Raw genomic sequence first — 26,888 nt, 5'->3', positions numbered from 1 at the left:
TGTGCCTGCGTGAAAGGAGAAAGAAAGAGAAGGAAGGAAGGAAGGAAGGAAGGAAGGAAGGAAGGAAGGAAGGAAGGACAGGAGACCAGAGTGTATACCCTCCAACATTTCATGGATGAAAACTAGGATGCATGCAACCAAACAACATCGGAGCATGGCCAAGATGGGGAAAGTTATTAGTACATGAGCTAAGATACATAAGGATACATAATGCATAAACTAAGATACATAACCCTGGACTTGATCCAAATCCTTGCCAGTTTGGGATTTATTTTGCACAAATAATGTGCATTTATTATTAGCTAAGAGAGAGGGTGCAACAGCTTGCTTTTGCCTGTGAAAGGGTTCATTGAATGCAAACTACTTTTGCAGCAATGGAAGTAAGCAGAGGGCCAAGGAAGACAGAGGGATATTTTACAAGCAGCTAAAAAAAAGTGGGACAAGAGAGGATTGATCGGGACTTTTCCTGAGGTCTGAGTAGTTGGACAGCGTCTCCCTCCCCAACGCATTGCACTCAGTCCAAACTATGCTGCGTTTCTTGTTTGGAACCCTGAGGCTGAAAGGGAAACCTTGACAACAACTGCTGCGGCCTCTAATCCAAGCGATTGCAAAGGCTCTTTGCTCCGGTCATAAGAGCCACTTCATTAACAGGGCTGCTCTTTGGATCAGCAAGAGAAGTGTCTCCGCTGTTTACCTGCCATGCAGTATTCCAGTTTTTCCCAGTCCAGTGCCCTCCAAAGCTCTGGTTAGTTCAGTGCTAACGCGTTTGTGCAAGCTTTCCGTGCAGAAAGTCTCGGGTTCGACACCCAGTACCTGCAAACAGGGTTGAGGAAAAGGCTTCTTCCTCCCAATAAGGGTCTGTAATAATGGTCTTGGGTATATTTTTTGTGGGTTTTTCAGGCTATGTGGCCATGTTCTGGAAGGGTTTATTCCAGACATTTTGCCAGCATCTGTGGCTGGCATCTTCAGAGAATGCTGGCATGGAAGAGAGTTGGACACACACACACACACACACACACACACACACACACACTGTGTGACCCTAGGTAGGAAGGAGTGATATCAATGTTTATCTGTGTATACCCCACTTTTTTCCATGCCAGCATTCTCCAAAGATGCCAGCCACAAATGCTGACAAAACGTCAGGAATAAACTCTTCTAGAACATGGCCACATAGCCTGAAAAACCCACAAATAACGTATGGATGCCGGCCCTGAAAGCCTTCGACTTCACAGATCTTGGGTATGCTTAATCCAGGATTATGCATTAGACCCTAGACTGGCCTTCGATCCATCATGCTAACTGTGCCGAATATCTAGATGTGGCTAAATCATGCGTTCCCATTTGTGGGGTAGTGTGAACTCTGGGTGTAGTGGTTTAGGCAACTGTGGAGACTCGGGCTCAAATCCTGGCTCAGCCATGAAGGGTGACCAAGTCACTATCTCTCAGCCTCAGAGGATGGCAGTGGCCAACCCCCTTTGAAAAAACATGCCAAGAAAACCCCATGATAGGTTCGCCATAGGGTTGCCATATGTTGGAAACGACTTGAAGGCACACAACAACAACAAGGAGAAGTCTGCTTGGGAAGTAGATCTTGTTCCACAAGGAGGAACAAGGGAGTTGGAAGTGTGGGCATAGGCACATACGCACATCAGTGGGGTGAAGCCGTAGGTGGGCAGGCAGGCAGCGGAGGGTTGCTGATTTGCAACCCCTGGCGCTAAAATTAAAGGAGAAATGACACAGCGTTTAAAAGCTGCAAATTAAAGTGTCTCAAAGCTGTTATTAAGGCCTCTGCTTGGCCTGGCAGACTCCAGCAGCAAAGCAAGAGGATGGAGGAATGAGGGAGGAGGCCGCGCAACCCAAAAACAGCCGCGAACCCAGGGAGGGGAGGCTGTTGCAGGCAATATGAGGATCTGACATAAAATTAAAATTACATCGGCATAATGAAATTGGGTACAGGGGCCCAGAGATGGAGAAATAAAGTAGAATAGTAAAGGTGTCACACTTAATTACGCTCACCTTCCCCCCCCCCCCCCGGTGCCCGAGAGCTGTCTGTGGCAGTGGGTGGTTGCCATGCTCACCCCACATACCACACTCACAAACTGTGGTGCCAACCCACAACCACATTTCTGCCCTGCCCTGCCTGCTGCTCCAAGCACCCTCAGCCGCATCGACAGAAGGGAGGGAGGTTTGGAAGCTGTTCGGAGCTGAAAACGGACCCGTCTTTTCAGCCGCCTGCCCTAAAAGTTGGAAAGCCAGGCACAGGTGTTGTGCAAAAGCAAGGTTGCTACTTGGTGAAAGAGGGGGGAAGGTGGCTTCCCTCCTCCTGACCCTTTTGGTGACATGGCCCATCACTGCCTGGCACTTGGCGCAGTCAGTGGGCAAGGTGTCACTCTCACCCGCCTTCGCCGTGGCACCGAGGCACAGCTGACGGCATGAATCTCCCTGCGGAGGTGCTGGTGTGAATGCTGAAAACATCAAGGGTGACACTTTTGGAGGTGCTGAGCCTGGGCGGATGCTGTGCGTATCTGTGTGCTTGTATGCGCACAAGCAGCTAACATCAGTAGGGAGGATGTGTCTTCAAGTTGCTCGTCGGCTTACGGTGACCCCATAGGGTTTTCTAAGGCATCTTCGGAAGTGGTTTTGCCAGTTCCTTCCTCTGAAATGGGAGCCTGGTATTCCTTGGCAGTCTCCCATCCAAGGACTAACCAGGGCTGACCCTGCTTGGCTTCCAAGATCAGACAGGACGAATGTCTTTAGGATATCTGTATATATGTGCCTTCAAGTCCTCTGTCGACTTATAGTGACCCAATGAATTTCATAGGGTTTTTAAAGGAATCCTCAGGGGTGGTTTTGCCAGTTCCTTCCTCTGCAATAGAGCACTTGGCAGTATCCCATCCAAGGACTAACCAGGGCTTACCCTGCTTATCTTCCATGCTCAGACAGGACTTGGTGCCTTGAGGGTCTTTTAGGCTGCCCCGGAAGGAGTCGGCTGGCATTATTTCCAAAATAGCTCCTTGTCGAATGCCCCTTCCCTGCCGAATCGCTCCTCCTTCCGCCTGCCAGTCCTTGCCTAGGCTCCATCATCCCTGTTATCTCTCTGTGTCAGACCGGAGAAATGTCAGGTGCAGGGATGGGATGGAAGGAAGCAGAAGGGCTGGAGATTAGGAACCCATTAAGGGATATTAGAATTTAATTTTGCACCAGGGTTTTCTTGACTGATACGGGCATCGAAGAGAGGAGAAGCGGGTGCCTCCTAGATCTCAGGCCTCCTTGACCTGTTTTGCATCCTAATGAAACGCTGGTCCGTGTCACGCCACTTGCACATAGATAAATGCTATGGACCCGCATCAGTGAGATGCTTTCAGGAGCCGACGAAGCTGGGAAAGATTTGTTTGAATGGCAAAGAGGGAGAGAACGTTTTCCATGCCAAGGGAAATTCCCTGGCATCCTTTTCCCCTCTCCTAGGTCCTCTCTGCACTAGGATACTCTGAGGCCTCATTCCCACTTACAAATAAATCGGTTTGGGATCCGGATCGATGGATTGATTCAACAGCGGAGCATGGTTTCCACTACATTTGCCCCGATTGCATTTTCCCCCTCTAAAATAACCCACTTGTGGTTCACATTCATGAACAAATCGATTCAAAATGGACCCGCTCCAGCTAGCCGAAGGGCACATTTAAATCGATTCCGATCTGCACCTGGTTCATACATGTGCGGGATCAATTTATCCAAAAAGACATGGAAAACATTGGCGTCGAAAAGACATGGGTTAAATGGGTCTGGTGCGTGGCGCCCCTCTCTGAATTGATTCAAGTGGAAACCAGGGTCATTTGAATCGGTTCAACCCGATTTGCGATCTGGTTTAAAAAGTAGTGGGAATCGGGCTTGAAGCTGGTGGGTTTGAGGGCGTCAGACTGCTTTATTTTTGCAGTGCCACTGCAGAATGCCAGCAAATAATTCCCAGAATCCTCCAGGAGGTATAACCAGTGGGATTCTGGGTGTTGCATTCCAGTCTCTGTGCGCAAGACGTCTGACGTATTAGTCATCCCAAGATCTGCACCATAGAAATAATGCAGTTCGACACTAACCACCGTAGCTCCATCCTACATTTGTAGTTTTGCACTTTTTGACAGAGAAGGTTAATGTCCTTGTAAAGCGACAAATCCCAGGATTCCATAGGATGGAGCTACGGCACTTAAAGCGATGTCAAAACTGTATTATTTCTGCAGTGTAGACGCACCCTTTGAGATGATTGCTTGCGGTTCCTTACCTCAAATGGAGACATGGGAAAGGATTTATATGTAACAGAGACTTTTAATGCAATTTGTCCAATTCATGGACAAAGTACGCATGCATTGTTCCATTTCCTGCAGTCAGGTGGAAACCATGAGTATCGGTTCCTTCGGCCTTTTCTCTTGTTCTTTTCAAAGGACGCGCGAGTAAATATCCGTGACGAGAAATTCATCAAACTGAAAACATTCCACAGTCATGCTTTAGTCCTTGGGGAGAAAATGCATGTTAAATCTGTGTACATTGGGGATTAGTTTGTGCCAAAATATGCACCAATTTCTATGCAGGAACGGGTGGGAAAATCTTACAATTCAACATGGTCGAACTTGGGTGGGAGAACAATACTGCGGCGTTTGGAGAAAACGCGGGGACAATGTTTCACATCTTTAAGTGGCAAACGAAAGGAACTCTGCATATGGTCAAGGAAGCTTGAGAAAGCCTAGAAAGTTATTACTTTGAAAACAAAAACCTGTTCTACTTCCAAAGCACTGAAGAGTAGTTACTCTCTCGGGTGCCATATCCCAACTCGACTTTCTCTGTCGCAAAAGTAACTCCGGTGATTGCTTTTCTTAAGAGGCCAGAAGCTGCACCAGAGCCGCGCTCCAGTCCTTAGCATTGGAGCGTGGCTCAGGCACAGCTTTTGGACTCTTAGGACGCATGCATCATTTAAACAGCATACCTCCAAAGTGACCCAAAGCAGCTTTATTTGGGCCTGTCTGTTCGGGCCCTAAGTCTCTAATGCCAGTCTAGTAGATCTACCAGACTCAGATCTACTGGGTGTCACCCAGTACAGCTTGCACCTCTTGCACTGCCATAGTGACTTCCCTACCCATTTTCTAGTTCTGTTAATGAAGTGAGGTTGATAGTTCATACAAAGCTGAGAGGTAGGAGCAAGCTGACATTTTTTTAACCATTATGGCATTACGAGAGTACAGTTGGCGCTGAGTATCCGTTGGGGTTTGGTTCCACAATCCCTTGTAGATATCCAAGTCCCATTATGATACAATGGCATAGTACAGTGGGCCCTTGATATCTCTTGGGGTTCGGTTCCAGGATCCCTTGTGGATACCCAAATCCATAAATATTCATGTCCTATTATAATACAATGGCATAGTACAGTGGGCCCTTGGTATCTGCTGGGGTTTAGTTCCATGATTCCCTTGTGGATACCCAATTCTCATGGATACTCATGTCCCATTAAATTCATGGCATGTATATAGGCCTTTGTATCTGCTGGGGTTTGGTTCCATGATCCCTTGTGGATACCCAATTCTATGGATACTCATGTCCCATTATTCAATGGCATAGTATAAATAGGCCTTTGGTATCTGCTGGGGTTTGGTTCTATGATCCCTTGTGGATACCAATTTATGGATACTCATGTCCCATTAAATTCAATGGCTAAGTACAATAAGCCTTTGGTATCTGCTGGGTTTGGTTCCAGCTCCTTTGGGATACCCAAAGCCATTGATACCTATGCCCCATGAAATACAATGGTTATAGTATAGTGGACCCTTGTATCTGTGAGATTGGTTCCAGGTCCCTTGTGGGATAACCAAATCCATAAAATACTCATGTCCCATTAAATACAATGGCATAATGCAGTGGGCCCTGACATCTTTTGGGGTTGGTTCCATGATCTCTGTGGTACTAAATCTGTAGATACCAGTCTCATTAAATACAATGGCATAGTACAGTGGGCCCTTGGTATCCACTGGGGTTTGGTTCCAAGATCCCCCATGGATACCAAAATCCATGGATGCTCAAGTCCCATTCTCTATACAGTGGTATTAATAAAGTGGTGGCTCCTTATAATAATGGCAAAACCAAGGTTTGCGTTGGGATGTATATATTTCCTGACAGCAGTATTTTACGCTGCGGATGCTTGAATCCATGGAGAAAGAAGCCGTGGATACGGAGGGCTGGCCGTCAAACCGGCGTCCTTTATATAAAATGGCAAATCCGTGTTGCTTTGGGGCAATTTATATAGCTAGATATTCATATTTTCAGCCAGGGATGGTTGAGTCCGTGGATTAAAGAAACTGTGGCTTCAGACGGAATGGCAAGAGATCACATTTTATCGTCCTACTATAGAAAGCTTCCCTTTGCCTCTTAATACATCAAGGCACCGCGAAAAACGTAAAGCATAGGACTGGGAGCGTTTCTTCTTCTTTCGTTGTTTTATCTGGCGAGGTGGAAGCTCTCTCCAACCTTATTTTTTCCCCCTTTTAAAATGAATTAAACCCGAACGACTCCACTGTTCTTGGCTTTGGCCTTCATCTGTGACAGCGATGGCCCAGAGGTCTTGAAATATTGTGCCAAGTCAACCCTCTTCTCCAGTCGCTCCTCTTTCTTCTGAAGGCTTCTTGACCCACGAACTCTGCCTTCCAGCCTCCTTTTCTCCGCATCTCACCTCGAATGGTATTCTTTCTTCCTTTGCGGATGGAACATATTTTGGAGAAATCATTGCAGGAACCGTATCGGAAGCTATATTGCGGACTGGGAATTGGAGCGGTTCAAGAATTGTGTGTTTAAGGCGGGAAGGGGCTCAACATTGGCAGGCAGGTTGCTCTTAGTTTTGTATAGAACCATAGAATCCTAGAGTTTCAAAGGGGCTCTAGGCTCATCCAGTCCAACCCATTCTGCCATTCAGGAACTCACCAACAAAACAACCTCGACAGATGGCTATCCAGCCTCAAAGCTCCAAGAAGGAGCTATTGTGGAGTACGTACTTGCAGACAGGGATGCAAGTATTTTCCCCAACCAGGCCCTCAAAAGGACCTTAAATGTGAAGACTCTTACAAGTGCAATGTACAGTGGATCCTTCTTATATGCCGGGGTTTGGTTCCAGGATCCCCGCCCCCAGATGACAAACTCCATGGATACTCAAGTCCCATTTTAATATAATGGCATCAAAAATGGTGTCCCTTATATTCAAAGTTTGCTATTTGGAATTATACTTTTTTAATACCCTAATTATACCCTAAGGTATACTATTTTTAAAAAGATGTTCAAGCCGTGGATATTGACTCGGTATAAAAAATCCATGGATAAAGAGGGCCAATTGTATACTAGAAGATTAGAAGCATTGTCCATGCGGTCAGTGTCGCTTACTCCCAAGTCAGCATGCACACAATAGATGGCAAGCATCCTTTATTCTTCCTGGGGAGTCATCGCACAACTTCGTCCTTCATATTTCTTGACCTTGACATTTAGTACATCTTTGTTGCGGTGGGTTGCCGTCGTGTGCCGTCACAGTTCGTTTCCGACTTCTGGTGACCCTACGCTGGGGTTTTCTTAGCAAGATTTGCTCAGAGGAGGTTTGCCATGGTCTTCCTTGAGGCTGAGAGAGTGTGACTTGCCTAAGGTCACCCAGTGGGTTTCATGGCCAAACAGGATTTGAACCCTGGTCTCCATAGGCTCATCCAACCCTCAAGCCACCGCGTCATGCTGGCTATATAGCCTCACCAGGCCTTAGTCCCACTTAAAGATAAATCGGTGTGCGATCCAAATCGATGGATCCATTTGACAGCGGAGCGTGGTCCCCACTACATTTGCAAATGTAGGCCTGCCTGCCTGCCTCCCCCGCCTCCTTCCCGTTGGCCTTTTCCTAATCCGGGTGGTTTTTTCCCTCCTTTTAGCTCCTTTCTCACTTTCGCTCCTTCCTCGCCCCACAGAGACACCCACCCCGTCTGTCATTCCCTCCGTCTCCCACCGCTCTGTATTTATAGCTCCCAAACAGGTTGCAAATCCAAGCAATTGGTCAGCATCGCCCCAGCGTTGCATGGGTTTGCTGGGAGTTGTGTGTGTGGTGTTGTTTTGCAGGAGCGGGGAGGAAGGAGAAGATGATGGTGGTGATGATGATGGATGGTGGTGGTGGTGCTCCTCCCCCTTTCCAAACCTGATTCATCTCCAAAGCGAGAAACAACCACGGGCCCCGACTTCAGCTCTTATTAGTTTGCCAAAGATTTCTTAAAATAATAATAAGAGAAAGGAGCAGGAGAAGGAGGGGAAGAAGAATTGGGGAAGCACAAAGACGGAAAGTTTCTGTTTTCTTTTTGGGGAGACGCAGGATCCCAAAACGTTTCCAAATTCCCAGCTAACACAAATCTCCGCTGTACCTGGTGGCACTTCTAAGTGTATGTAATTCAAATTAAACAATGATTTATCCTGGTTATCCTGGAGAGGAGGCGGTTAGGGGTGATACGACAGCCCTGTTTAAGTTTTGAATGGAGATCATATTGAGGATGGAGCAGCTTGTTTTCTGTGCTCCAGAGAATAGGGCCTGGAGCAATGGATGCGAGCTCCAGGAAAAGAGATTGCAATTAAATATAGGAGGAACGTCTTGATGGTAGGTCTGGAGAAGAGAGTTAAGGTGTGACATGATGGCCATGTTTAAAACATCTGAGAGATGACATATGAAGATAGCCATATAGATGGAGCAAGCTGCAGAGAATAGGACATGGGAGACATGGATGCAAGGAAAGAGATCCCACCTAAACGTTTAAAAGGAACCTTGACAGTAAGTGCTGTTTGATAGTGGGACACACTTCCTTGGAGAGTGATGGGGCCTCCTTCTTTGGAGGTCTTTAAACAGAGGCTGGATGGCCATCCGTTGGGTAAGCTTTTATTGAGAGTTCCTGCATGGCCGAATGGGGTTGGACCGGATGGCCCTTGGGCTCTCTTCCAACTATGTGCTATGAGTTGTGGTCCAAACACCCAAACCATTACGTCTCGCTGCCTTTCAATCTGCAACCTTGTCTCGCCAATTGTTGCCCCACCTTGGTCCTCCATCGACAGAGAGAACAGGCCCGCCAGGGTCTCTGCATTGGGCAGGTCAGGGAAAAGAGGCTTGTGGCCAAGACCCATATATCCCTCCTTCTTTGGGGATGATATCATGCGGCATGAGCTCACTGGAGGAGATTTATGGCCCCATTGAGTTGAGCTCAGAGCTTATCCATTAAATGCCCCCCTTGGAGCTATGGAAGTGGAATTCCCCTCCATCCTTGGTTACTGGGAGGGCAGAAGCACATTGGTGACTTGTGTTATTGTGTGTTATGTGCCTTCAAGCCATCTCCGTATGGAGACCCAAAGGCAAACTCAGGGGTTTTCTTGGCAAGATTTGTTCCAAAGGGTTCCCTTATGCAGATGTACCCTTCCAGGGATGTGGCACAAGGATGCATCCTGTCTGGATGATGCCAGTAGTGCAGCTTTGTGCCACCACAAGGCATTGCCACTCTGTGTAACTGGTGTCGCTATGATGCAACACATCAGACACTGACATACATTTATCATCTTGTTGTTATGTGCCTTTGGGTCAACTGCAGCTTATGGTGACCCTATCACTGGATGTCCTTTGCAAGAGTGAACCAGAGGAGGTGCACCATTGCTCTCCCTCGAGGCTGAGAGAGTGTGGCTTGCGCAAGCTGGCGCTTTCTGTTGTTGAACCAGGGATTTTGGTCTCCCAAGTCTTAGGATCATGAATCTACAATGTAGTAATAATACATTTTGATGCCACTTTAGTGGTGTAGCGCATCTTAGGGGATCTGGGGTTTGTAGTTTTGCAAGGCCCTTCTGTGCCAAAGGGGGCTGGTGCCTCCCTGAACTACAATCCCAGGGTTCTGTAGATGGCCATGCTCTGCCACCTCCATTTTCAATGGGGATGTGCTTGGAGAGGTGTATGTATTGGAGAGATGGGGGGCTAAGAAAAGTAGGGGGGAGGTCTATCCACTTGGAGGGAGGGGGATAATCTGGGGGGGGGGGAGGATAGATAGAGAGTTATAGACGTTCTTTTCAAACCCCCCCCCCCTTCTGCTCTGCCCTTCCATCTCTTTCAATGGGGACTTGTGCATTTGAATTGGAGAGATGGGGATAATCTTGGGGGGGGGAGGAAGATGGTATAGGGAATCTTTCCTCCCTCTCTCTCCCCCCCCCACTTTCCTTGCCCCTTCTCGTTCCCCTCTGCTCTGCCCCCTCATCCTTTTCAATGGGTGCACTTGGATAGGTGCATGTATTTGGAGAGATGGGGGGGGGGGGCTAGGAAAGAATGGGGTGAAAGATCTATCCTACCTGGAGGGAGGGGGCTAATCTGGGGGGGGGGAGGTGGCTATGGACCTTTTTTTCAACCCCCCTTCTTTTCTGCTCTTCCTCTCCATCCTTTTCAACGGGGATGTGTGCACTTGGATAGGGCACATTTGGAGAGATGGGGGGGGGGCTAAGGAAAGTGTGGGGGGATGAAGGTCTCTCCAACCTGAGGGAGGGGAGGGGGCTAATCTTGGGGGGAGAAAATGCTATGGGACCTTTCTTCAACCCCCCCTCTTCCTTCTTTCCGCCTCTCCCCTTCTCCTCCCCTTTTCCTTCCAATGGGGCTGGGTCCAGATTGGGGGGTGGGCCTTTTTCTCTGCTTGGGGGGGGTCCCTCCTTGCCTTGCTTGCCTTGCCTTTGGCTCCTCCCTGCCTGCCTTCCTCGCTCTGCAGCAGAGAAGCGCTGGTCCCCCTCTTCCTCCCTCCCACCTCTCCATCCATCCATCTTCTTCCTCCTCCTCTTTTTTTCCGAAGAGACGGCTGGGATCGCATATCTATTTGATTTTATTTCATTTTTCCCCCACCCAGGGAGACAACAGCCCTCATATATTCAGGACCAAGGATTATTTTACACCCCCCCTCCGGATTTGGGGGTCTTTTTCCCTCATCCTCCCTCCCTCCCTCCATCCTTTTCTCATTCCCTTCTTTTTCTTCTTCACCCCCCAACCCCAGGATGCCTACCCCAGATCCTTAACCATCTGACCCCCCCCCCTTGGACCACCAATCCCCCCTTTTTTTTCTTCTCCTGCTGCTGCTGCTGCCTTTTCTTCTCCTCCTCCTCCTCCCTCTCTGTTTCATTCTTTCTTTCCCTGGGGGCTTTGGGGGGGGCAATGTTGCCCCAGGGGTGCCACTGGAGGGGTGGCCTGTCTGAGCCCCCCCCAAAACCCAATGGTCCCCCCTTTTTCTCCCTAACCATCCACCTTCTTGAGATCTGGACCCATACTAGAGCATCTTTTCTTGGGACCTGGACCATTTTAGAGCATCTCTTGGACTCCATCGCCTTGGCTGGTTCTTTTTTTAAAAGAGAGGGGGACTTTTTTATTGCCACCTCTTTGCTTTGGATCTTTGGACGGCGGCGGTGATTGTGGTTGTTGGGGGTCATCATGGAGGCCCGGTGGCCCCCTTCTTGGCCGGGCCCCATTGCCAGCCCCCCAGGGCTCCTCTGAAGGCAGCTGCAGGGCCTTCTCCGGGGCCACGCCATCCCTCCGGAGGCAGCCATGGCCCAGAGCCCCCGGCCTGGCCCCGATCCTGGACGGCCCCCGGGGAAGATGGGGCTGGGGATGATGGGACTGGTAGTGGCCACGGTGATGGGGATGATGGGCTGGCCGGCCTTGGGGGCCCGCGTCTCCTCCAGCCTCAGCACCACCCACCACGTCCACCACTTCCACAACAAGCATGGCACTGTGCCCATCGCCATCAACCGGACCCCCTTCCTCACCCGAGGAGGGCACGGTAAGGCCAGGGACCCCCCATTCACTTGGGGGGCAGGGGCAGGGGGAGAAAAGACCACCACCATCATAACCATCATCATCATCACCACCATCATCTCTATATACTAGAGCATCTCTACTTATACTAGAGCATCAGCATCATCTCAATATATTAGTATATTAGTATTATGATTCCTATTATTTACTCAGTATTAGTACTTGTAGCCTGCTTTTGCCATACAATTGGGGTGCAAAGCAGCTTGCAAGTATAAAAGAAAGAAGGAAGAGGAAGGCCTGTGCCGCCATCATCATCATCATCATCATCATCATCATCATCATCATCTCTTAGTATATTACTGTCTTACTGTGACTTCTATTATTTACTCAGTATTAATACTAGTACTTGTAGCCTGCTTTTGCCCCACAATAGTGGTGCAAAGCAGCTTGCAGGTATAAGAGGAGGAGGAAAACTTGTATCATCATCATTATTATCATCATCATTTATTAGTATTTGTATATAAGTATCTTATTATGATTTCTATTACAGTATTTACTTATAATTGGTATCAGTATCTTATGATTTCTATTACAGTATTTACTTAGCCTTAGTATCTGTAGGCCGCCTTTTCTGCCACAGTTGGGGTACAAAGCGGCTTGCAAGTATAAAAGAAAGAGAAGGAGGATAAGAGAGTATATCATAGGTATCATCTATTATTAGTTGCAGTATTTACTTATTAGTATTTTTATTTATAGCCCGCTTTTCCTCCACAATTGAGGTGCAAAGCAGCTTACAAGTTTTAAAACAAAAGAAGGATTGGGTATGCTTTGAGGCTTTCAGGAAACACCATGCGTGGGTCCCGTGCTCCTTTCTTGCGCCAAACCCTACATGGCCCCACTTGTTTAAATGCAGGTGGTAAAGCTGAGCCCCATGGTTTGCCCCTGCCCCAGAGTGACTTGTGGTGCCAACTGTCCCTTGCTGTTTGTGGGATTTCCCTGCACTTCTTTCCCACCCCACATTGCCATCAGAGATGAAAGTGGGAACCCGGGGTCTGAGTGCCCCCATATGCCTCTCACCCAATCTTTTTGCTTCCTGCCATATCTTCTCCCCACCTGTGCCCATTTGGCAGGTCTTTTGGGAACGCCAAGACTGAGCTGTGGGTTTCGGTGAGGCCTTGCAAAGAGGGTGGGGGAGAGCCCTACTCTATAGGGCCGACCTCCTGGCTGTGGGGTTGCACAAGGAACACTTGTGAAAGAAAGAGATGCTCATACTTAGGGAGGATCCAGTCTTCAGGGGCCGCTGCCCAGGGCAGACTTGGGGTTTGCCCATTTCTCCCTCATAACTGAGGAAGAGGGAAGGACTGGTGTGTGTCTGTGTGGGCATTTGGGGCCCATGAAGCCCAAACTGCATGGATAGATCTGAGATCACCCAGTGATCACCCAGTGGCAGGGCGGCATTTGAATCCAGGCCCATCGTTGAACTAGCAGGCCTTAGCTGCTGTCAGGTGAGATCCTCCTTGCATTTCGAATGGAGGGCTGCAGGACAAAGCCACCCTGAGCATGTCCTGAGTGCCTTTTTCTGAGATTGAATCAAAGATTACAAGACAAAGCTGCCTCTGAACATGCACTGAGTGCCTTTCTCTTTTGCACCTGAGATTGAATCAAAGATTCCAAGACAAAGCTTCCTCTGAGCATGCACTGAGTGCCTTTCTCTCTTGCACATGAGACTGAATAGAAGGTTGCAGGACAAAACTGCCCCTGAGCACCTCCTCGGTGCCTTTCTTTCTTGCACCTGAGATTGAATTGATGGTTGCAAGACAAAGCTGCCTCTGAGCATGTCCTGAGTGCCTTTCTCTCTTGCACCTGAGATTGAATGGAAGGCTGCAGGATGAAGCTGCCTCTGAGCATGTCCTGAGTGTCTTGCACCTGAGATTAGATACTAGCCATCCAGGTAGCCAGGGATTCTCTCTCCAAGGTCTGCTTTTTTAACGCAGGAAGGTGAGAGATTGTGGTTGCTTTCCATCTTCAACTCCTACCTTTGCCGAAGTAGGTAGCTCTCCCTTCCCTTCTCTCCCTGGCATTATGTAAGAGCCGGGCCTCCCCACGAACCTGATTGGCGCTCGGTTGCACCTCTCACAACACACGCATGTTGTGTTGTGTTGAGGGGGGAGAGAAATTGGCTGGCTCCCTTTTTTCCCAGTCCCCCCCCACCCCACCCTTTGCTGTTGACGCACCTGAACCAACCTCTCCGAAATCCTGGGTTCCTGCCTCTCCATGTGCCATCTCCATGTACCATCTGCCTTGTGTGCCATATACATGCATGCGCGCCCATGAGGTGTCCTGAATCTTTGCCCGGTGCCAAGGATCTTTGTAGGCCCAACTGAGGGCAGCGCAAACTCTGTGCCGCTAATCTGTATACATTTGAAGTGCCACGACTCTGTGCCACGCACTGAGTCAGCTGGGTGGCACCTTCATGCCGCCACACATTATGGTTTGGGGCACATTTCTCGCCCCGCTTGGGACACATTCCTCACTCGGCAGCCTTTGGAGGAAAGGGAGATGGCCTTATGGGTATTGCCTTATTTCATTTCATGCGCCGTGCGCCAGCTGCAGACAAATGGGTGTCCATTTTGGCCTATCTGCATAAAGGGACGGTTTCCTAGGGTGCGTTTCCCTGAGATATGTATGTAAAGAAAGAGAAGTGGGCAAATTTGGGGAAGGGATTCGTGCAACCGGAGTTGTTGTGGGTTGTGCCAGGCACTGTTGTGAAGCATCTTGGCATCTGGCACTTCTTTGTTCACATGCTGTTTGCAAATAGCAGGGAGGTGGCTTTTCTTCTTCCTTCTCCCCCTACCCCTCTCTATGCTTGTGTACATCTGTGGTTATTTAGGCAAAGATGGTGCCAGCAGCACATGCAATGCCCGGTTTAGGAAAAACAGCCGAGGTTGCAAAGATGGGGTTTCTTGGCCAGCCTTGCAGCATGCTTTTCCTCTCTCGTGCGCCCGGCCCTCTCTGACATGTTGTCGACAAGACATGAGATGGCGTCTCTCTTCGCCACCTGGCACATCCCACTTTTCCAAGGGAGTTCTGGCTGAGTGGCTGGGATGTGGTGGGGCATTCCTTCCATGCCAAGGGGGCATTGATGCCAATGGACACTGTGTTTAGATTGAAGCATCTGCACGATTGTCCCTCACCCTTTTAGGACCGAGAGGCTTTGCAGGATGCAAATCTGTTATCCTCAAGGCCTGGGCAGGCATGAACATTTTTTAATATGTATATCTACTTTTCAGATTAATAATAATGATGATGATAATGCAATATCATATACATATCTCTGCTTGTGACAAAATTCAGTGCTCAGTCCCCATGTACATTGCAAAATGCATCAAAACTAATAGTACAAATTCATTTGGACAGTGTTGTTGTCATTGTTGTGCGCCTGCAAGTCATTTTTTAAAATGTGTTACTGTGCCTTAAAACTGCTGCTGACCAATTTTTTTCTTGCTTTTCAAATTAATAATAATAATAATAACAATAATAATAATAATAGTAATGCAGTATTGTAGTTTGTGGTTGTACATTTGCAGTTACTCCCCAACTCCTCTGTCTCTGCTTACAACAAAATTCAGTCGCTGTGTGCCTAGCAAAATGCATCAAAGTACATAGTCCTTTTGGGGAGGGTTGTTGTTGTTGTTGTTGTTGTTGTTGTTGTTGTTGTTGTTGTGTGCCTGCAAGTAATGGCAACCCTAAAGCTATCCTGGGGTTTTCTTGGCAAGTTTTGTCAGGGTTTTGCCATTGCTATTCTCTGAGGCCGAGAGAGTGTGACTTTGCCCAAAGGCCAGCCAGTGGGTTTCCATATCCAAGCTGGGATGTGAACTGTGGCCTTATTACCGAGTTCCTTTTAAAATCTGTTCTGTAGCTCTGCCCTTCCATTGACATAAGAGCCACCAGCCTGTCCATCGCTCATGTATGAACATGGTGGAAATTCTTGATGCGCAGGAGGTCCCATGTGTTGACTGTGGCATCTCTAGCATAAAAAGGTAGCAATAGAAGGCCATGTTCTCCTTGAAATCCTGGAGAAGCTCCACCAGTCAGAGGCCTCATTCCCACTTACAAATAAATCGGTTTGCGATCCGAATTGATGGATCAATTTGACAGCGGAGTGTGGTTCCCACTACATTTGCCTCGGTCGCATTTTTCCCCCTGTGAAATAACCCACTCGTGGTTCACACGACAGTTAAAGAGATAGCAAACTGCTGTAACTGTGGACTGTATCACACGAGGCAATTGTGGCCCAAATGCTTCCAAAGCGCGGAGGTGGGACCTCCGGTTGCTCTTCTAAAGCGTCACTGAAGCGCGTCCCGCTCTTCTCCTGTCTACGAATCGTCCGCGAAGCAGCCATTTCTGTAATAATGGGAACTTCTCTGCGAACGCTTTGACGACGTAAGAACAGCGAAATGGCTCAGTGACGTTTGGGAAGCGTGACGAGCGATCCCACCTCTGCGCTTCGGAAGCGTTTGGGCCACGATTCCAGCGCGGTAAGTGCCTCGTGCGATAAGGGCCTATCTAGGGAAAGTGGACAATGTATAAGAAAAAGAGGAAAGCCACATGGCGGACATATTGATTCAGTCAAGAAAGCTAGGGTTGCCTTCGGTTTGCAAGGAGGTCCCTTGTTCGTCAGGTCTCCACAAATGGGAGAGACACATCATAAATGTCCTTTCTTCCAAGACGGAAAATAAGCGGTGGTCTGGGCAGGCTTTGCAGTGATTCCCAAACTAAGGACTTCAACTCCCAGAAGCCCTTGACAGCTGGGAATTCTGGGAGCCGAAGTCCAAAACATTTGGAGGACTGAAAGGCGGAGGAAAACTGTCCAAGGTGCTCTCATTGTCCTTGGTCCTGAATTGTCCTTTCTGTGATGCTTGCATTGGGACTGTAAGACTTATAGTGCATCTGTGCTTTGGACCACATCTCCCAGAATTCCTGACTATTGGCCAAGCTGCCCAGGACTTCTGGGAACTGAAGTTCCAAACCATCGGAGGACCAAAGTTTAGGGACTATATAGAAATAATGCAGTCGGACACCAGAGTGTCTTTCAACCGGAGCGGGCTGCCTTTGTTTTTACCGCTTTTAATCGAGTTTTTAAAGATGTTTGGAAACAACCGTCGTAGGATAATTCCTTAATTGGTTTTCGACTTCGGTTTTAGCCGTTATTTTAGCGGCTTGCGTCGTGAGCTGTCGCCTGGCCGCGTCTGCGCTGCAGAAGTAATGCGCTTTGGCGCTGCTTTAACCACTGTGGCTCCATGCTACGGAGTCCTGGGATTTTGAAGAGCTCTTACCATTAGGAATTCCTTCCTGAGGTTTAGGTGGGACCTCTTTTCCTGTACTTGGAATCTGGGTCCTGTTCTCTGGAGCATCAGAAAACAAGCTCCATCCTCAATATGGCATCCCTTCCAATGCTGAAACAGAGCTATCATATCACCTCTTAACCTTCTCTTCTCCAGACTAAACATCAAATTCTCTAAGTTGCACGGTTTCCAGACCTTTCGCCATTTTGGGCACCATCCTCTGGACATACTTGTCCACCTCCTTTCTAAATTGTGGTGCCCAAAACTGGCCACAATCTTCCTGGTGAGGTCTGACCAAAGCAGAATAGAGTGGTACTATCACTTCCCTTGATCTAGACCCTGGACTCCTGTTGCTGCAGCCTAGGATCGCATTGGCCTTTTTAGCTGCCGCACCCCATTGCTGGCTCACATTCAGTCCACTAAGACTTCCAGATTCCTTTCGCATGTACTCCCATCAAGCCAGGTGCCACCCACCTTATATCTATGCATTTCACTTTTACTTCCCAAGTGTAGTAGTACCTTACATTTCCTCCTGTTGAAATTCATTTTGTTAGCTTGGGCCCAGCTTCTCATCTGCTGGCCGATCCTTTCCTCCGGAGTAGGAGCTATTCCTCCCAGTTTTGGTGTCCTCTGCACATTTGACAGTGCGTGTGCATGAGAGAGAGAAAGCGAAAGAGCATGAGAGATGTTCCTTTTTTGCACAGAAGCACTCTCACACTCCGCAAAGTGGATGAATCATCCCGAGCTTTTGATTATTCATGAGATACCAGATGCCCCCAAATGAGGAGAAGAGAACTTGAAACTAGGCCAGTCTGACAACCTTTTGCATCCCTGGGTTGCCAACTCGTCTTCGTCTTCGGCTCTTGCATCCTGTACCTCTGCGGTTTAATATAATTCTCTCTTTCTGCCTCTGGACCCGAAAGGTAACGGATCTGGAAACCGAACCCTGGAAAGATTTTGGCGGAGGAACCTGGGTCTGTTTCTCTTGGAGGAGAAGAGAGCAAGAGGTGACATGTTTTAGCCATCTTTAAATATCCGGACGCTGGTCACGTGGGAAGCGCAGCGCAAGGCTGTTTTCTGCGTCTCCAGCGGATCAAAACCAATTAAAATGAGGAAGAGCTTTTGGTTTGACGGCGCAAAAGGTTACCTTGGAGGACGGGGGATTTTTCGCCTCGGTTGGAAGTTTTTAAACCAAGGGTTGGGTTGTTTGAATATGGGCACATTTTATTTGTCCATTCGAAGTGATGCATGCTTTAACTGCTGTGTCTTACTGCCCTTTATTAATATTTCCAAATTTGACATGTAATAATAATAATAATAATTGTATTTATATGCCACCTCTCCCGCAGGATCAAGGCAGCTCACAACGTCGAATTCAATACAATATAATATGCAATGCATGTTAAAAGCATTCTATTACTTCCCTCCCCGCCAACTATACTATAATAAAATACCATGAACAATTAAAACAACTAAAATAGCCAATATGGAAACAAAGTCATAAGCAAAAGCGCACCTAGATGTACAACCATATAATAATATATAATAATAATGGCTGTGTTTTAACGGATATCGTCTATTAATTGTCAGTGTTCTCCGCCTCGATCCATGGGGGAAGGCGGGTAAGAAATTGTTGTTGTTGTTGTTGTTGTTGTTGTTGTTATCTGACAGGGATACTTCAACTGTGGATTCCTGCAGTGTAAGAAGGTTAGATTTGAGGACTTTGGGGGAAATTCATATAACCTTAGGAGCTGGACAGGATCCCAGAGGTCATCTAGTCCAATCCCATCATGCTATCTGTCAGTGCTATGAAATTCTGGGAATGGTAGTTCCCCAGAATTCCCAAAACTACCATTCCCATGGCATTGCACCATGGCAGTCAAAGTGGTGTCAAAGTGGATTATTTATGCACTGCGGAGACAGCCCTTGCCAGTTTTGATCTCTTTGGTCGGTGGTTTAATTTTAAAGAAATCTCAACTTCTTTTCACCCAACTTCTTTTTAAAGGAAGAACTTTGCAAACCATCGTCCATTCCAAGGGTAAAAATACAGCGGGTCCTTGGCATCTGCTGGCGTTTGGATCCAGGACCGCCTGTGGATACCAAAATATGTGGATATCCAAGTCCCATTAAATGCATGGCATAGTGAAATGGTGACCTTTATATCAAATGGCAAGATCAAGGTTTGTTTTCTGGAGTGGGGATATTTTGAAGCCATGGATGGTTAAATCTGTGGATAAGGAATTGTTGTTCACCGCCCTGATGTTTCGAAGGGTGGTATATAAATAAAGCTTTTATTTTATTATTATTATTTTATATGGAGGACCAATTGTACAGTGGGAAGGAAAGAAAGTTGCCAGATTTATAAGGAGGGAGTGGGGTTTAAGATGGAGCCTATCCCATGGCCAGGGTTCATGCGCCATGATTTGTGCCGTCTGGACCAGATGTGGTCCACCTTTGTTTTTCATTCCTCCATCCACCAATCCCCCAACTCCATGCCTTCAATGGAAGGCATTAGCTTGGCCATTAATTATTACTCCCATGTACAGTTTAATATGCAGCTGCGGTGGTTTCGGGCCCCACGTTTTATCGTGCTGCCGCGACGCTATTTATGGCACGTCTTGCTCCAGGTTATGGCGGGCCCGGGAGTTACGATCCTGATGCGCAGATGGTTCTATTAATTAATGATTGCTCCCCGCAGCGACAGCCTTGGCACTGTGAGCAGCCAGGGGTTAACGTCTAGGGTTAGGGCTGCCACCCCAAGCTATGGCATGGATGAGTGATGTGCAACTGGGATTGGTGGCGCGGAGAGATGGGAAGATCATCTAACCAAACCCTACTGGTTAGATGTCCTGTTTTGGAGATGATTCCTTGGTTGTTGTTGTTCTTGTGTGCCTTCAAGTTGTTTCTGGTTTCTGGCGACTCGCAAGGTTTTTCTCCTTATAATGGGTTTTTCTTAGCAAGGGTTTGCCATGGCCATCCTCTGCGGCTGAGAGAGTGTTGCATGTGCAGGGTCACCCAGTGGGTTTACATGACAGAGCCGGATTCAAACTCTGGTCTCCAGAGTCATAGTCCGACATTCGAACCACTACATCCCAGGAGATAAGGGGTACATTTGGGGTTACAACTATTCCTGTTGTAACCCCAAAAGTTTTTGATCTGGATCAACAGAGTTGTAGTCCAATGCTCAAACTGCATCATCCAGAACTGTAGCCTTGTGCTCCATCTGCAACATCTTGTTTCCTCCTTGTTGTTGTACATCATGCAAGCTTTCCAAGCACCATTGGCTTCTTCACTGAGCAAAATATATTGGTAAAATCATTGTTTGTGCGCCTTCCAGTCGTTTCCAACATACGGCGATCCTAAGGCTTTCTTGTTTTATCCTGGCAAGGTTTGTTCGGAGGAGGCTTGCCATCGCCTTCCCTTGAGGCTGAGAGCGTGCGCTTTGCCCAAGGTCACCCAGTGCATTTCAGGGCCATGCAGGAATCCGAATCCGGGTCTCCAGGGTTGTAATCCAAGGTGTCGCAATGTTGGCTCTCTTTCCTCCTGCCAACCTATATTTCCCAGCAGCAGATGATCTCGAAAGCATGGAAAAGGAGGACATTGCCCTGGGCAGCGGAGGGCAGGGGGAATCTGTGCGGAAAGCAAAACCTCTGTAGCATGAAGGTGTGGCATGTCCTTAAGTCATAAGGGTATGACATGACACTGCTTGTTGCATGTGCAAAGCGCATAGGCTGGGATTCTCAGCCGGCCTGATGGTGGAAGGAATAAGAGAGAGAAAGAGGCATGCGCCTTTTTCCCCAGCATGATGCCCTGGAGGAAAGACTGTGTGGCAGGATGGCGAGGGGCAGAGGAGGCTGGGGAGAAGCCAACCCGAAAGAGCCCTGCTTGGCTGCAACGCACAAGATAGACGTTTATTAGAGGGCTGTGTGTCTGACTTTACGCAGCGGAAATGCAATTTGGTATAAAGAGCCCATTTATAGGACAGCCGGGTTCTCTCTGATGGAGGAATTCCTGGGGGGAAAGAAATGTGTGTGCATGCGCCGTGCATACGCATCATCCACGCTCGGGTTCGTGATCCGCCCAAGAATAAGCAGTGCTTTTAGTCCTCCTTTTCAGGAAGGAAATGTCCTCGTTGTCTTAAATCATTTTATATATTATGTTATATTTCATATTGTCGCAATCATGGCTGTTTTAATTGGGTTTAACATTTGGTGTAGTTGCGTGCCTTCGCGTCGTTTCCGATTCATGGCAACCCTATCGCAGGGGTTGCATGGCGTTTGAACATTTGTTCAGGGGAGGTTTGCTGCGGCCTGAGGCTGAGAGAGTGTGACTTGCCCAAGATCACCCAGTGGGTTTCCGTGGCCAAGTCAAGATTCGAACCCTGGTCTCCAAAGTTGTAGACCTACGCTCAAACCACTACGCCAGGCTGGGTTTCATTTTTAACACTTGGTTTCCTTTGGCGATCCGCCTTCGCTCCAGGAGAAAGGCCACATAGGAATAAAATAAAAGAATGCCACATGGTAATACCTGGGAATTGGCGCCTTGGCAGCCTCTTTTAACATGCTCAGAAATCCTCTTGCCTTTGTGGCCTCACATATTCCAGTGCTGAGGATCCATTTTGGTTTTGAGGATTATGATGGATAGTTATATGTGTAGCCCCTTCCTTCCTTCCTTCCTTCCTTCCTTCCTTCCTTCCTTCCCTTTCTTTCTTTCTTTCTTTCTTTCTTTCTCCTTCCGTCCTTCCATCCTTCCTTCCTTCCTTCCTTCCTTCTCTTTCTTTCTTTTTTCTCTCTCTTTCCTTCCTTCCTTCCTTCCATTTCTTTCTTTCTTTCTTTCTTTCTTTCTCCTTCCTTCCTTCCTTCCTTCAATTTCTTTCTTTCTTTCTTTCTTTCTCCTTCTGTCCTTCCTTCCTTCCTTCCTTCTTTCCTTCCTTCCTTCCTTCCTTCCTTCTCTTTCTTTCTTTCTTTCTTTCTTTCTTTCTTTCTCCTTCCTTCCTTCCTTCTTTCCTTCCTTCCTTCCATTTCTTTCTTTCTTTCTTTCTTTCTTTTTCCTTCCTTCCTTCCTTCCTTCCTTCCTTCCTTCCTTCCATTTCTTTCTTTCTTTCTTTCTTTCTTTCTTTCTCCTTCCTTCCTTCCTTCCTTCCTTAAAAAGAAGAGGTTGGAATCTGAGCCATTTTTAAGCCATACCTTGGCATCTTTCGCTCCTGAATCCAGGATGTTCATCATGGGAGATGCACTCACGTATGCCCAGAGGCACTCTTGCCCTTTTTTGTGAGTCCTTGCAAGGCTGGTATGGAAAATGGCGAGGATGGGAGTCAACTGGAATGATGAGGGTAACACCTTCTGTTTCCCACATTGCAGGAGTGTATGTGTGTGTTTGTGTGTGAATGTGTTGAAAGAAGGGGATAGACCCACGTTGTAAATCATGCACATAATTGCCCCAGATGTGGTCTATTTCTGCAATTTATTGTGGCGGCTGTGTTTTGGGTTGGCAAAGCTGTTGTGGGAGGTGAAGAAAGCCAGGGAGGAATGGAAACACACAACTGAAGTGTGTGTGTGTGTGTGTGTGTGTGTGTGTAAAAATGGATCCATGTTGTGCACCATGCACATTCCCCCAGATGTAGTCTATTTGTGCAATTTATTGTGATAGCACTGTTTTGGGTTTGCAAAACTGTTGTGGGAGTGAAGGAAGCCAAGGAGGAATGACAACACACAACTAATGTGTGTTTGTGTGTGTGTTTGAGAGAGAGAGAGAGGTTGAGAGAGAGAGGTGGCGCTGGAGGAAATGGACCCATGTTGTAAATCATGCACATTCCCCCAGATGTAGTCCATTTGTGCAATTTATTGTGATAGCACCATTTTAGGTCTGTTGTGGGAGGTGAAGGAAACCAGGAAAGAACGACAACACACACTCTATTTGTGTTGTGTGTAAGAGAGAGGGAGAGAGAGGGGATGGACCGATGTTGTACACTATGTATGTTCCCCCAGATGTAGTCCATTTGTGCAATTTATTGTGATAGCTCCGTTTTTGGGTCTGCAAAGCAGTTGTGGGAGGCGAAGGGAGGAATGGAAGCACACAACTGATATATGTGTGTGTGTGAGTGTGAACAGCAGCCTTTGCTTGGTCCTGATCCCTGGTCCTGATCCGCCTGCAGGTGCCAGATGCCAAGGGAGAGATGCTGCTGCTGTTCCCTTTGGGCCTTCTGCGCACAGTGGACAATGATGCCTCCATCCTCTGGCCCTTGCATGGCGCTGGAGGAGTTAAGCGCCTCCTGCCTCCTCCCATTGGGGATGCTGGTGGTTTGGGCAAGGGAGGGAGGACTTTGGGCCTGCGTTGCCGTGGAAACAGCCAGAGATTCGGTGCTCTGTGAGATGGGAGCTCAGGGGCTCATTAACGCCCACCATGCCCGCCTCCTCCCTCCATCCCTCCATCCCTCCATCCCTTTCTCTCTTCCACCTCATCCCCCCTTCCTTCCTTCCTTCCTTCCTTCCTTCCTTCCTTCCTTCCTTCCATCCATGCCATTCCTTGCAGGAGACGGTCACAGAAAATTGGAGTGGAAGGATGGGGAGGCAAGGCCTCTGCTTCCCCCAGATGTGGGGGGCTTGGCGGCTGGCGGCTGGGCATGCATTGATGCGCATCGCCGTCTCAGCAGCTGGGCACAGGCTCCCTTTCTCTCTGCCCAGGCATTTGGCATCCCAGCCCAGCTGTCATTTGCACACAGGGCCTGGCATTGAAAATGGAGGGCCCTCTTTTTGTCCAGATGGAAACAAAGAGGGGGAGTTTCTAGACCTTTGGATGGTTTCGCACGGTCCTCTTTAAGGTGGGCTTGAGTTGCGTCTTCCTGGACTATGTGGCCCTTGGGGGTCCCTGGCAGGGCACCAGCATTCTTTGTCAGGGAAGGTGAAAGGCCTTGCAAAATTGCAAGTCTCGGGTTTGCACAGGATGGAGGTACAGCAGGCAAAGCACATGATTCCTGCGGTATAGGTGCACTTGATGGCAACAGTAATGCTTTCCTGCTTAGTAAAATGCTATACAGAGGTAGACAGCTTCCAAACCTGGAGGTTTCTTATAGATAGATACTACAAGATAGTATCTTATAGATGCAGCTGGCCCTCAGGATCTGCTTGGGTTTGGTTCCAGGACTCCCCTTGGGCGCCAAAATCTGTGGATGCTCAAGTTATGATGATGATGATGGTGATGGACTTTTGGTATCCACTGAGGCTTGGTTCCAGGATCCCTTGGATATCAAACTCCATGGATGTCCAAGTTCCATGAAATACAGTGGATAGTAAAATGGTGTCCCTTATATAAAAATGGCCAAATCCAGGTTTGCTTTTTGGAATATTTTCAAGCAATGGGTGCTTGAATCCCTGGATAAAGAATCCATGGATATGGAGGCCGACTTTACACATATCTGGATCAGGTCTATCTGGTCCACCGTGCGAACAACCAGATATCTCACCAAGTAGCCCACACGCGGGTTGGAGAGACAACACTACGCACGCATAAACACAAACACACCCTTGTGTTCCCATCAGTTGCTACAGAGAGGCAGCCGGCCTGTAACACAGGAGGCAATGCGCAGATACCTCCATGCATTCGCCACAGTGATTTTTTTGGAAGCATGGAGCAAAAAGGAACAATTGGAGGCCCACTTGCCGTTGGAAGAGTGGAAAGGAAGCTTTGCCCAAAGCTTCCGTAGGGAAGTGCGATGCCAGGCACTTCCAAATCTAGCAGGCGCAAGCCTGGCGACAACGTTGCCCTTTGACCACCAAGTCTAGACTTCCCCCGCGATTAGGCAGATCGTGGCAGATGTTGGTCGATGAATCCGTGATTAGGACTGTCTCGTCTCCACCAGCCAGAGCTATAGAGAAGCCAGGGCTTGCAAGGTCGAAGTGCCAGGATTTGCAAAGATGGGGCTCCTCTGTATCCCACTCCCATCTGTGGGTTCCTACAGTCCCCTGTGTCACATCTGATTTTCGTTTCATCCCTTGTTGTTGCATGCCTTTGAGTCGTTTCCGACCAGTGGGGACCACAAAGTAAACCTATCATAGGGTTTTGTTCAGAGATGCTTTACCTGTGTCTTCTTCTGAGGCTGAGAGAGTGCGACTCGCCCAGTGTCACCTTATGGCTTCCCACAGCCAAGCGGGGATTCGAACCCTGACCTCCAGAGTTGAGCCCAACACTCAAATTACTTTGCCGCTCTGGCTGCACCCTTTCAATGTAATATTTTATGGACTGTAACCTACTTCTTCACATGCAAAAGCATAGGAAGATATGGAGTATGGAAGATTATGTTGAAACCGGTTGGGTAGTCTTAAAAGCGCCTTAAGACTAGAGAAAGATAGTATTAAAAATACTTCTTCCTTCCATTTTTTGTGTGCTCACATATATGGACTTGTCTGGCCAGGATAGCATGGCTGCCATCTCAATGAGTAGTCAATGGCTACTCAATAACCCCTGCTTACTATTGATTGAACTGCAATTCCCATCAGGCTTGGCCAGTACAGCCAGTTTAACTGATAGATTTGATTTGATTTCTGTCCTGCCCTTCTTCTCCCAATACAAGGAGCCAAGACAGCTTGCATCGAAGGGGAGAAACATGGAGGCAGCTCAAAAAACCTTACCTAATGGAAACAATTTTGCTTTCCAGCATCAAGATGTTATGCAGAGGGCCATCTTAGCATCCCTTGACAAGGAGTCCCATAGGCAACCACCAAGTAGGTCTTCTCTCTTGGTTCAAGAAGGACCTCCCTTGTTTCCAGCATCTTAGTGGCCCAAGTGGGATGATGATGGAAGGTCAGGTTCTTCCATTACCAGGTAGCCAGTGGTGAGGACCAATGCAATAGTCCAGTATTAGCTGGCAATTCAGGGTGCTGTTGCTTTTCTCGCCAAGCTGGGTGTGTATGTGAGAGGAAGGCTGCAAAAACAGCACAAGGGACATGCTTTATCGTCCTCCAGGGATGAGGCGCATGAAGCCACAGGTTTCCAGATGTCCTCTTGGATGCGTGCATATCTGTCTCTTCTGGCTCACTCATGTGGACAAGGGAACACCTGCTCTGCTTTTGTGGGTGTAGATGCATAGGAAGGGAAATGTGGAAGGATCCGTCTCCCTGCCCGCCTGCTCCCATGCCCTCCTGGGAAGATTGGATCTCCTGGGACTTCCAACCAGGAGTGGCCTCCACAGCTCAGATGCCAGCATTTGGCCATGCAGAGGCAGTTTGAATTTAAAATTTCCAGAACAGAAGCAAGGTTCGGTTGCCAGTCCATTCAGTGCATTGTCCTTAGGGTCCAGCCCTGGTCCAGAGAAAAGTTCATCCCATATGATAGGCAAAAGGCTGGGCCCAGCAGCCTCATCTCTACAGGTGAGAGTCCTGAGGTCACACCTGCCCCATTTCCTTCCCCAGTGGGCCACATCGGGCCCTTTGCAAGGCCACTTAAGACATGTTTTGAGGTTAGGGTTGCCATATTGAAAACCAAAGGGGGCCCTGGTCCCGTTTTGCAAGAGGGAATTGCAGCGGGTATTGCTTGCCAAACCCATTGGATGACTTTAGGCAAGTCGCACACTCTCAGCCTCAGAGGATGGCCATGGCAAACATCTTCTGTATAAATCTTGCCAAGAAAAACGCATGATAGGGTCACCTTAGGGTTGCCATAAGTCAGAAATGACTTGAAGGCGCACAACAAGAAGAAGAGGGGAAGAGAATGGCAGAGATGCCAACAATCTGATGTCCCTC

General features: G+C 48.2%; 1 protein-coding gene across 22 annotated transcripts in view; it reads left to right on the top strand.

Moving 5' to 3' along the window:
* NRXN2 (neurexin 2) overlaps positions 1–26,888 on the top strand; it is a 286,100-nt gene that overhangs the window by 147,292 nt on the left and 111,920 nt on the right. For 2 of the 22 annotated variants that reach the window (XM_042439710.1, XM_042439709.1), the window contains exon 1: positions 11,143–11,831. The exons of 18 other annotated variants lie outside the window; for them this stretch is intronic. In XM_042439710.1, the coding sequence (XP_042295644.1) occupies positions 11,597–11,831 (235 nt within the window). In that variant the 5' untranslated portion in view covers positions 11,143–11,596. Of the gene's footprint in view, positions 1–11,142; positions 11,832–26,888 lie in introns of those variants that run through there. 2 more of the 22 variants (XM_042439706.1, XM_042439708.1) reach the window with 2 other exon arrangements.

The sequence above is a fragment of the Sceloporus undulatus genome, chromosome 9, assembly GCF_019175285.1.
Source record: "Sceloporus undulatus isolate JIND9_A2432 ecotype Alabama chromosome 9, SceUnd_v1.1, whole genome shotgun sequence".
Taxonomy (NCBI): domain Eukaryota; kingdom Metazoa; phylum Chordata; class Lepidosauria; order Squamata; family Phrynosomatidae; genus Sceloporus; species Sceloporus undulatus.
Note: the sequence above shows the minus strand (reverse complement) of the source record. Positions and strands in the feature narration are given on the sequence as shown.